Source organism: Anopheles cruzii, chromosome 3, assembly GCF_943734635.1.
Source record: "Anopheles cruzii chromosome 3, idAnoCruzAS_RS32_06, whole genome shotgun sequence".
NCBI lineage: Eukaryota > Metazoa > Arthropoda > Insecta > Diptera > Culicidae > Anopheles > Anopheles cruzii.
Window position 1 is genome coordinate 36,745,726 of NC_069145.1, and position 11,577 is coordinate 36,757,302.

Genomic DNA, 11,577 nt, shown 5'->3' on the forward strand with positions numbered 1-11,577 from the left:
AATATTTTGCCTCAAGCATTGGGTAAGGATAAAGTGGACTTTGTGCGTTGACTCATCACTTTGGAAAACACTTGCGTTTATCACCATGATAGCAAATCAAAACAAGATGCTACAAAGTGGTGTGGACCTGATTCTTCGAAATAAAGTTGAAATAAAGTTCGAATTGTTCGAGCATCGACCGTTTTCATCAGATTTGACCGCTAGTGACTTCCATCTGTTTCCAGACCTAAAAAATCATGCATGGAAAGCGTTTTTCATCAAATGATGAGCTCATAACAATTGTGGAAGCGTATTTTGTAGCCCTTTTAAATTCTCCCTTCAGGGATGGAATTCATATATTGGAATCTCGTTAGAACACTTGCAGTGAGACCATACTGTATAACAAAGTGTGTGTCAAACCATAAAATAGTGTTTTTCTTACCGTAGCTCAAAACTTACTGAACTGCCTGGCTGGTAGCTTAGGTGTCGAGAACTTCTGCACGACACTACGCCCCTCGAGCCGGGCTGGTCCGGTTTCAAGTTGTTGGCGATAAATTGCTAATCCAGCAGATAGCGGTGCCTACTGTGTGCCGTGCCTAGCGTTTCTGGAAATGGCACGCAGCCGGCCCGAAGCCGGGCTGGAGCTGTCGCAAACTCTCGGCACAAAGAGTGTCGCCGAGTTGTGGAAGTTAAACACTAACGACTTCGCCACTTACCACTCCCCGGCCTGGCCTGGCCCGTCAGTCCGGGAATTTGAAACTTACTTGCGCCCGGGTGCGGTGCGCTGCAGTAAGCCCCGAACTATTTGCGATAAGATTGTCAGTGTCAAAAAGCGTCGTCGTGGCACGATTCTCGGGCCGGTGGCACAGGGATTTTCGATCCCGCAAAGCGATTACGTACCCGAAGCGAGCTCTCGACGGGGAAACCTCCATATTTCCGCTCTCCCGACAGCAGCAGCAGCAGCGGCAAAAAGTGGACAGATCGATAAGCGCCCGCTCTTGCCAAGAAGGACTCTGGACGACTATCTTATCGGTCCACACAGTGGCGGGTACATCGTCGTCGTCGTCTTGGTCCCGGCGATTGATTTCCACCGACCGATAAACCGGAGATGGATTTTGCGCGCCCTCCCCAAACAGGATAAAAATGCCGGCATTCACTGCATGCTCTCCGCTGTGACACAAATCTGTGGCACAAAGCTTAATGGGGTCCGCTGCTGCTGCCACCAAAAACTCCCGGCCGCCTGCCAGGTCCGCTCGAATCGATCGATCGAAGTATCGGATGAGCGATAAAAACCGGGCCACGAAGCAAAATCCTCGGCCAGGTAGATAATTGCTCGAAACGGTCCACGGACCACTTGGAGGGGGGTGTCCATAGCGGTAGCAAAATGTCAAAGACAGCTGTCAGATGCGCCAGCAGAGCGAAGCAAAACGGAGAAACGGAGAAAAAAATATGACGGAACGCGCGTTCCGGGAGAATCTTAGAGGAGGCGGCGGCGGCCACGGCAAGAACAAGTTGGCAGCGATTCCGAACTCAAGTTGCCTCAATCCTCTTATAGCCCGGTGTGTGCCGAGCAATGCTCTGAACCGTGACAGGATGGGTTTGTGGTGTTTTTTTTTGTCTGCTCACTCGCCTGCGGTAAATCTCAGGTCTTTCTCCTCAGGCTCTACGACGACACCGCCAGTACCTGCTGCCATTTCAGGGCACGTCCTCACCCGCTCTGCCCCCGGGGGTGACACACGATAGCCGCGTAACGTGAAAGTGATAAAAGAACGGGACCGGACCGGGATGGGACTCGGCTCGGCTTAAAAACCACCGACCACGGATCGCCCGGGGTCCGGGGTCGTAAAAACTAATAAAATAAAAGCGAATGTGAGAATGTGGGCCACACTGGGTGGTGGTGGCCACGGCGGGTCGGGTATAATATATATGCGCACCGGCGGTGCGCTGTTCTGCGCCTGGTTCTGCCCTCCGGAGAGTTTAAAATAATCATAATCATAAAACGGATTTTTATCTGCATGCAGTGGCCCCGCCGCTCGTCGGTCGGCAGCATGGTTTTCGCATTCGCAGCATCGGCATCGGTTCGCTGAACATCGCTTCGCTGAGGTCCAACTTCAGGTTCGATACCCCGATCGATTGGTTGGATGGTTCGTTGCTATTTTGTTGCTTAGAAATTATACTTTTCCCCGATTGGACCTCCGATTGGAACTTGCCACTAATGCTCTGGGGGTTCTGTGCAGCATCACCGGGTGCCAGAGAGAGAGGGGGGAGAGAGTGGGCATTGGCACGTCTGGAGAGTAAAACTTAACGACTTTGGTTTTATTGAATTGGTGGTCGGCGGGGCGCAAAGAAAAGGAAAAGGCACCGAGAGGCACCGGACCGGACCTCACTCTAATTCGAGCTGTGGAACCTTCGGGGAAGAAAGTTATAAAAATAATTTGAAAGAACACGCTCAAGCTGTTTCGTCGAATTTCGAGCTCCGACAATTAATCCAGATGGGTTTTCGGGATGACGGATACGCGCCTCTTTTTTATTGTTCCACCAGAGAGCCCAGTAATGGAGCATCGGGAGTCGATTGCCTTTTTTAATCGGAATCGATCGAACGTCCGGCAGAATATGCTCGATTTGTGGAGTGGAACATTCGTTTAGACAGTCGAGAAGATGGTGTTGGAAGCGATGACCTTCGGGACACCTTGTTTGCAGGACCCGAACTGCAATAAGCTAAATTGGAAATCAAGTCGCAATCAGCCGGAGAGAACCCTACGCCGAACCGAAGCTCAATAAACCCGGCGACCCGGGGCACCCGGGAGCAGATTGCAATCCGAACTTTCGTCCCGAAGCGAAGTGTTTGCAGTAATAAAAGTGCCGGCCGACCCTGGACCCAATCGGTCCGCTCAATCTGGAACTTCCGTGCGTCAGATCCGATCCGGGTTTGTACCTTTTCCGTTATCACCTCCTTGTTGTTGATTTGGTACCGAAGCAGCAGCGGAGCGGAGTGGAAAGGGAGAATGAAAAGAAAGGCGCGTCACCGACGGTTAACGATAGCCGAATTCGAGTGCGATTCGAGAGGGCCGAGTATCTCTTAATTTATCTACCTTCACGAGGCGAGACTTTGACTTCTGGAGATTGCCCGGACTCGCCTGGACCTGGCAGCGGAAGAGCGACGGGAACCACGCCCGATGATGACGACGACGATGCTCGGTCGGGACAGAAGTGCGCATGCTACCCGCGGAGACCAGACCAGCTGTTTGCCCTTGGTCCGGGGTGCCCGGCGGGGACGACCGGCTGTTGTGGTTCGCGTGACGGATCTCCGGAATTGCGCACTCATCACCAGCCAGCCAGCCAAACGACGGGGTTGGCGGAGGCCGGAGTCCTGCCGAAGGAAGGAGGACTGGGCAGCAGAATTCAGCATGGCAGACAGCGAACGGACCCACAAACACACCTACACAAAACGGTTCCATTTTTGTGAGAATTGGTAGCATTCTCTTCCGAGGACAACATCGCGATGTGTGTTGGTGTTGGTGTACACACCGAGTGAAAGAAAAAACCAGCAGCGATAGAGAGAGAAAGAAGTATCATGGAGTACACCAACACCGCCGGTTCCTGGGAGGACGCGCGCAGGATCCTATTTTTATTTTGCACAACGCCACAGATGTGCGCGCGCCTGTGTGGGTGTGTTCGAGGATTCAACGCCGCCGCCGGATCGATTTACTCACCCTATCGACCCTCCTCCTCTGACCACCTGGCTCCGTGCCTGGTGGTCGGAGGCCCAAAGGTCGACGAACGGACACCCCGATCTGCGCTTCCAGGAATCTACCTGTTTGAAGCGGATAGCCACACACACAAAGGAGTCTATTTTCGAATGCACCGAATCCGGCCAGAACCTTGGCAGGTTAAAAATAAGAGCCTTCGGGGAAAGGACCTTTGTGGCGGCCGGACCCACGGGACGGATGTGAGTCAGAATTGGCAATCAATTAGCCGTACAAAGTGACACACAGCTCCGTGTGGTAAGAGAGAGAGAGAGGTAGCGGAACGGGCCAGAATCTCTTCTTTCGTTTTGCTCTTAAAGGATAAAGTACTAGGGTGTTCAATAAATTCTTTGAATCGATAACAAAAGGCGCTGCTACGAGCCTAATTTTTTTTGTTACATTAGCACACTCTTCATATGAACATATGTAAAGTTTCATTTCAATCGGTTGTTTAAAAATCAAGTATCGTACAGTGATTTAATTTTTATTTTTGAAAGGTCGAAGTGTTGGAGTATCCACCGTATTCACCAAATTTGGCCCCTAGCGACATCTGTTTTCAGGACAAAAAAAAAACATACGTGGAAAGCGTTTTTCATCAAATGATGACGTCATAACAGAGTTTTTTGTAGTCTTACCAGTTTCTCACTTCAGGGATGGCAATTTATAAATTGGAGCCTTCTTGGAACAAGTGTGTTGAGGGAGGGAGACCATACTGAAGTGTGCTTCAAGCCATATAAATATGTTTTTCTTATCGAGGCAAAGCACTTATAGAACAGCCTAGTACATACGTGTGCAGTCGGGGCTTCGATTGCTAAAAATTAATTAAGGACGTAAGCAAGTGAGCGACAGCCTCAGCCTATCATTTGGTGGAGCTGATTTTGACAGCCATCGCCATGGTGATGACAGCGGCTTTATTATTATTTTGGAACGACCTGAAACCATCGCCCGGATATTGCAGTAGGCGAGAGTTGCGGCAACTGACTCTAGTTAAGTAAATTAAAGCAATCCAGTTAAAAAGTATTGCGCCGAAAGTGTTCCTGGAACCGAAATAAAAACGGGGCCTGCGCTCCCATTAATCGCTGGCCAACTCCCTTACCATATGGCGCTTGAATTATGCTGAAATTTGGCAACACCTACCGCCCCGCAGCACCCCACCAACACGCCATTAGCTCCACCGACGCGTCCGATGAGACGGAAGGCAACAAAACCCACCCACTTGACCCAGTTTGCAGAACGCCGCCCGTCGTTGGTCGCTCCCACATCGTCACCTCCCTTCCTCAGCACGGTTGAACATCTTCATTCCCATGTCATCATTCTCCAGCTCTTTAATCATTCCCCACCCGCCCACCGACACCCTCTGCAGGGAAATAAAAACGACACCAACAACAACGTTGCTACTTTTGTTTTTAACCTTTTTGCGATTATTATTTTCTTCTTTGATTTCACTTCGCTCCGTCTCCGTCTCCCAGCCTGCCGCCGCCGCCTTCGTCATTTACCATCCCCGTTCCTCCTCACTCTCTTTCGCTCCCTTTTTTCTTCCCGTTTCACGTCTACTGTCTGTCCTGCTGTGTGTGGTTGTGTATGTACGTGTCTTTATTATACACTTCCTGTTCCACGTGGAGTCATCTACGCGTGTGTGTGAATGTAGTATGTTAAGGTGTGCGATACGTCCTATATGCGTTGCGTCTCAGTGTGTGTGTGTATGTGTGCGTGTGTTGGTGTACCAGTTTCGTGTGTTCTCTTTCCTTTGTTTCTGTTCTTTAATTAAATAATTAAATTATCATAATTTATACACAGATTACTTGTATTCTTGCGTCGCTCTGCTTCTTGGCCTGCTTCCTTCGCCACGGGTCTCTTTTCACTGTTTACCGTTTTTGTTGTTTCGTATTTCGTTCGTTTCCCGTCCATTTTGCCCTGTTCCTGTGTTGTCGTGTTTACGTCCTCTCTCTCTCTTTCCTTTCTCTCTCTGTCCTACACACGGGGGGTGGCGCATCATTGTTAGCTCTTCTTCATCACACGTGTTTGTTTAGTTTGTTTTTCCCCTTTTTTCCCTATGCGCAATATTTCACATGATTTTTCAGTTCCATTTCACCGTGTCCGCGCGCTTTCCATTCCACTACTATTATTATCAGTTTTTCTGTTACTTTATTATTCTTATACTTTACTATAACTAGTTTTCCGGTTGTTTTTTTTTTATCAGTTGTTTTTTTATCCATTTTGTTGCCGCTACCTCTTTGCTCTTTGCTCGACACACCAGCAGCACGCGCGTTTGGCTCGCATCATAAATTGGAATTTCTAGCTTCTGGGTGTGTCGCTGTCCCGTCGTTGCTATACTAAAAAACGTTTATCAGCGAAATAGTGGCGCGTTGACTAAACTTTGACTCGACTGACTGACTGGCTGACTGACTGACTGACTGAGTAAGTGAGTGAGTGAGTAACTGTGTGTGTTTGTGGGCATGCGAGTGCCATTGTTTCTTGTCTCGGATCGTAAGATGCGCTGTTCCACAGTCCTGGCCGTTACGAGCTTATCGAATATTTACAAACAAGGATATTTCGGTTAGAGATTTTTCATTGCGAAGGTGTCCTAAGCAGGCGACGGCGCACACACATTCCTGGCGCATTCGAGTTTGCTGCTCTCCTGTCTCTCTCTCTGTCCTTTCAGTTCGTTTGTTTCGTTTATTACTTTCTTTTTCTCCTTATACATTTGCACATTCCTATTCTACTTGTAACATAAGACTTGTTCACGTTCACGTTTATTGACCCTCACTTTCTTCCTCATGTTCTTCTCTCCGTGCTCCGTTTTTTCATCTTTCGCTCCAGATTGCTAAATCGGTTTTCTTCGGTTATCGGGCACCGTGTTTCAATCGTCATTCGGCTAAGCTTTGATTTTGCATTCATTTATGCTGCGCACTGCACCAGTGGTAGGTATGTGTTTCTTTTCGGTGTATCTGGTATGAGAGTATAATTTAGCGTTTGCCGTTACTGTGTGTTAATATTCCGAACCATTATTTTGATGATGCGTCTAAATAGTTATTTTTGTGTTTTGTTATTTTATCGTTTCGTTTTTTTTTACTTGAGTTTCTTTGCATTGGCGTTTACCGTATTGATGTATTGTGTATTCATTCATGTTTACTCGAAATAGTCATTTTTCGTTAGCTGTATTTTTTGGGGGTCAGGGTTTGGATTTGACTTTTTAATCATTTGTTTGAGCTGGTTTGAACCAAAGACGGGTTAACAATTTTGACGCTCTTCCAACATCTCCAAAAACGTCGCTAAGGGTTTGGATTGAGAGATTATTTGTTTGTTTTGCTTCTGCGTTTCTGTTTTGTTCAGTATAATACTTGCGCTATTATTCGGTTTTTGCTTACAACACTGTTCTCAGCAGTCATGCATTAACGGTTTGTGGTTTTGCTATGCTTAGGTGTGTTTATAGCTTATACGTTTTACACTTTTCTAATCCATTATGTCGTTAGGGTATATCTGATGCAGCCCGTAAACGAATGCCCGGTTGGGAAAGAACTAAAACCAGCTGAGCTCGAAAGATACGGAAACGGAAAGAAAACAATCGGCACACGGCCTGTGGGACAAACCAATAACCGCAGCGGATTGCTAAGCGCGATACACGACAGACAAGTGGCCAGCCAAGATGTCTACACATGCCAGAGGCTAAACACAAGGCAGATCTAACCGACGCGACTGGAGGGACCCACAATCAGCCCGCATTCGTATGGCCAACGCGCCCTCTACTCGGACCAACAACAAACGTAAGGAAACAAAGCCTGAAACATGCCCAAAACCGTGTGGCTCGCAGGAAAACACACTTCACATACAGTTACTACTCAACATGCACAAAACGGAAACTCACGCACAACTAAGAAGTGTAGCTTCAACTCTAGCTTCGTGCTACTCACGTGCACTCGGGCAAAGTACTGAAAACCAAGAGCTTCCTCATCAACTGATGACCCCCGCCGGAAGGTTGTCACCGATCGAGAAGTGGCGAAGTCTACAACCTCGCAGAAGAGATCCATCCCGTCGGTCAGCGCAGGTCAAGGCGCTCTTCTATCGATCGTTCTGAGAATCTAGTGTTTTACCGCAAGCAGGTGTTGCTTCTTTCTTTGGAACATAGATAGATATAAATTTGTTTTTTCTAACATAGCTAATCATGCTTCGTTTTATTCCAATGTTTTCGTTCTCGCCACTGACCGTTTCGACGCCGTGTCCCCGCGTAACGCTTACTCTTATTCGAAGTTCGCCTGAAGGGGTCTCTTTTGTGGTGGTAAAGGGTGATAAATCAAGTTACTGAGGGGCGGGGGGGGGGACTAGTTATACATATCATATGTGTCCCCGCGGCGGCGCGTACTACCCATCTACTACTCGCCCGTCCCATATTAAAGCCAGACACTCACTACCGGTCGGACAGAGTTTTTTGTCGGTTTCCGATTATTTTTTTTTTGCGCCGATCACTATGCCAAAGAACGTCCTGTGGTTGTGTATTTATATCCGTGCCGTCCGTCTCACTTTCCACCTTCTTTCTAGCCTGAAGTTAATAGGGAGTAAAAACTACTATCACATTTAAATTGGCAACAAAAAAGTTGCTGTCTATTTTATATATCGCGACCTCTAACCAGCGCAACTACACCTTCACTACCTCCTCGCTCTCTCTCTCAGCTCAGTTCCACGCCCCACCGCAGCTTCTTCGTGTAGCTTCTTGGCTTATTCGGACCCGGTCCACCACCAATCATCATCACCGTCGTCATCATCACCACCACCGGCTCCGGTTGGCAACTTACAACCGCCGCACACAGGAGGGAGCGCACCTTAGAATCACACGTTGTAGCAGGACACTTGCTGCATCGGAGGGAAGGCCGCCGTCATAAGGGGTGTGAAGCTGGTCGTCATCATGTACGGGTGCAACCGGTGCGACGCTCGCTGGTGCTGCCGGTACTTCGCGAACAGCAGCTTGTCGGACGCCTCGGCTGCCGCGGCCGCCGCAGCAGCGGCCGCAGCTGCCGCCGCCACCGCCACCTGATGGTTGTGGTGGTGTTGTTGCTGTTGCTGGCTGTGTTGCGAATGCTGCTGCTGCTGCTGTTGCTGATGATGCAAATGCTGCTGTTGCTGCTGCTGCTGATGATGATGATGCTGGTGTTGCTGGTGTTGCTGGCGATGCTGAGAGTGATGCTGCTGCTGCTGTTGGTGATGTTGCACTTGCTGCTGTTGCTGCTGTTGCTGTTGCTGGTACTGCTGTTGCTGCTGCTGCTGACGGGCAGCGGCCAGTTTGTTGCAGGCCGCCAGATGCTCCGGGCCAGCCGCGTGATAGTCCCGTGGAATCGCAGCCGCCATCGAGCTCTTGTCCGTCAGGACATTGTTGCCGGCACCACCACCAACAACAACACTGTTGCCGCCTCCGTTCGCCGTCGCCTCCCACAGGCTGAGGTCCGTACTGACGACACTCGTGACACTCGTGTTGTTACTACTATTACTTAGGCTAGAGTTGTTGTTGTGGTTGTTCCTATTATTACTATTACTACTATAAACAGCACAGCCTCCGGCGCCGGACAGCATGGCGTCGCGTTTGCCAGTGCCCCCACTGGCCGCCCCACGGTAGCTTTGGGGCAGCGGTGGCGGCAGGTTGGCCGCCGGCACGACGACACCGGCTTTGATCGGTAACGATTCGGGGCCGGCCTGGAAATCGCGGGGCACGGCCGCCGCCATTGAAGTCTTCTCGATGTCGCCCCATCGGGGCCCCGCACCGCCACCACCACCAGCTTCCACCAGGCCACCGTTGCTGACACCGTTGCTGGCGGTGCTGTTGTACACGGCGCAGCTCGCCGGCATCAGGTGCTGCTGCTGCTGCTGATGCTGCTGGTGGTGATGATGGTGGAGCTGCTGCTGATGCTGACTCATACCCGTATTACTTGCATTGCGCTTCATCGAGGCGCTAGTGACACTTTTGGACTTGACGCTGCTGCTACTGTTGCTGGTGCTACAGCTGGTTGTCGCGTTGCTCACAGCAGCCACCGAAGATGCAACGCCTGCACCATAGCCACCGGCAGCAACCTTCCCACCGTAGCCCGCCGCTCCGTTGCGAACCGAGGACCCGCTTCCTCCGGTGCCGGCGGCCGCGCAATCCGCTCCGATGTGATACCGGCCCCACTCCGATGTGGAGGACGTGGACTGTTGCTGCTGCTGCTGCGACTGGTTCGCGTACTGATTCGCGGACTGACTGGTGAGGTGTGACTGATGGTGGTGAGGTTGCTGCTGCTGTTGCTGGTGGCGACTGCTGTGGTGTTGCTGATGGAGGTGTTGCTGCATATGCCCTCCGCTACCGCCACCGTTCGAGTGGCTGTAGTGTTGCTGCTGCTGCTGCTGCTGACTATTGCTCACGGTCGCCGTACGATGCATCTGACGCTGGACGTAGTCATCCAGTTGCAGCTGAAGGAACTGACTGCTACTGCTGCTGCTACCGCTTCCGCTGCCGGTGTTGCTGCCACTGTTGGCTGACTTTTGTGCCGAATTCCTCCGACTGCCGGCGGCACTGGCCGACGCACAGCTTGAGCCACTTGCCGCCGTCGCCACCGCCGACGAGGAGGAGGAATCGGCTCCTGCAACACTGCTGGTGCCGGTGCCGCTGGTGCTACTGCTACTGTTCCCGCTCGTGCTGGCCCCAGCCTTGCCGCTGGCCGCGATCGAAGAGCTGGAGCTACGGGCGGAGTTTGGCATGTTGTTCACGAACGGGCTGCGCCGCTGGCTCTCCATCTTGCGGAAGTAGCAAGGATGGATCATCAGCAGTGGCTCGACCCGGGCGCCCACCGGCGGCTTCGCCTGGTTCGGCAACTCGTACTCCACGCTGCAGTCCACGTGCAGCGGTATGCTGAAGTCCTTCTGCACCGCCATGCTGGAGGCGGCTGCTGCGGCCGCCGCTGCTGCCGCCGCAGCCGCCGCGGCGGCCGACAGCCGCGAGGACAGGTGGTGCAGCTGACTAGTGGCCGCCACTGGGCTCTGTTGCTGCTGCTGCTGCTGCTGCTGCTGCTGTTGAAGCTGCTGCTGCTGGAGCTGCTGCTGCGTCGTGCTGTTGCCGGTCATGTGATCGTACGTCGGATAGCACGCGGCCATGGCCATCTTGAAGCCGGGGCGCACGATTCTCGCGGTTGCTTCCGGACCCGACGGCAAACACACACACACGCGCACTCTCTTTACTCTCGCGTAGAAAACGCTTTCGCACTACTTTTTCATTTGGCACCGATTATATAGCTCCTGCTACTACGGACTCCGACTGTCGGAACTGTCGGAGCAGGGTTGGGCACGAAAAACTGAACCGAAGCTCTTTGCCTACACTTTCATGGCCACTCTTCCTGCGCCCAACAACGCACTGCGATTGCTTTGATTTTATTCACACCGGCGGTCACGGCACATCACGAAAGTAATCCGAGTAATCCGATTCGATTATCTGACCACTATCATCTGGTCACTCACACACGCGTCTGCTACCAGGGGCCAAAGGATTGGGGCTCCCGGAGGTCAGTCTTCTAATTCCTTCGCGGGGACGAAGCAGTGCAGCCGTCGGCGTTCGGTGACTGGCGGCTATCCTGGTTATGACACACACCTCGATGGCTGGTCACCGAGGCTGGCGGGGTGATTGACACGGCTGCTGCTCCTCGCCGGCAGGCAGTAGGCACAAGGCGGAGAATTTTTACTTTTCTTTTTGGGGTGAACCAATTTTTCACACTCAAAAAGTGCACCCTTTGCACGTCACCTCGAGCGGATTGAGCACAACACACAACACGCCTGATTTTGACACTTGGAATCGCACACACCGAAAAAAGGGCTATCTCCTGGCCCTGGGCTTTTCGGT

At 51.5% G+C, this 11,577-nt stretch overlaps 1 protein-coding gene across 1 annotated transcript; it reads right to left on the reverse strand.

Annotated features, from left to right (window-relative positions):
- Window positions 1-6,713: 6,713 nt before the first annotated feature.
- On the reverse strand, window positions 6,714-11,030 carry LOC128275033 (ecdysone-induced protein 74EF). Its single transcript, XM_053013405.1, has one exon. The coding sequence runs from the start codon at window positions 10,842-10,844 to the stop codon at window positions 8,550-8,552; it is 2,295 nt and encodes a 764-aa protein (XP_052869365.1). The 5' UTR covers window positions 10,845-11,030; the 3' UTR covers window positions 6,714-8,549.
- Between the last annotated feature and the right edge of the window lie 547 nt (window positions 11,031-11,577).

Excerpts from the sequence above, each read along its gene's own strand:
- LOC128275033 (XM_053013405.1), bottom strand. The coding sequence starts at position 10,844 with ATGGCCATGGCCGCGTGCTATCCGACGTACGATCACATGACCGGCAAC.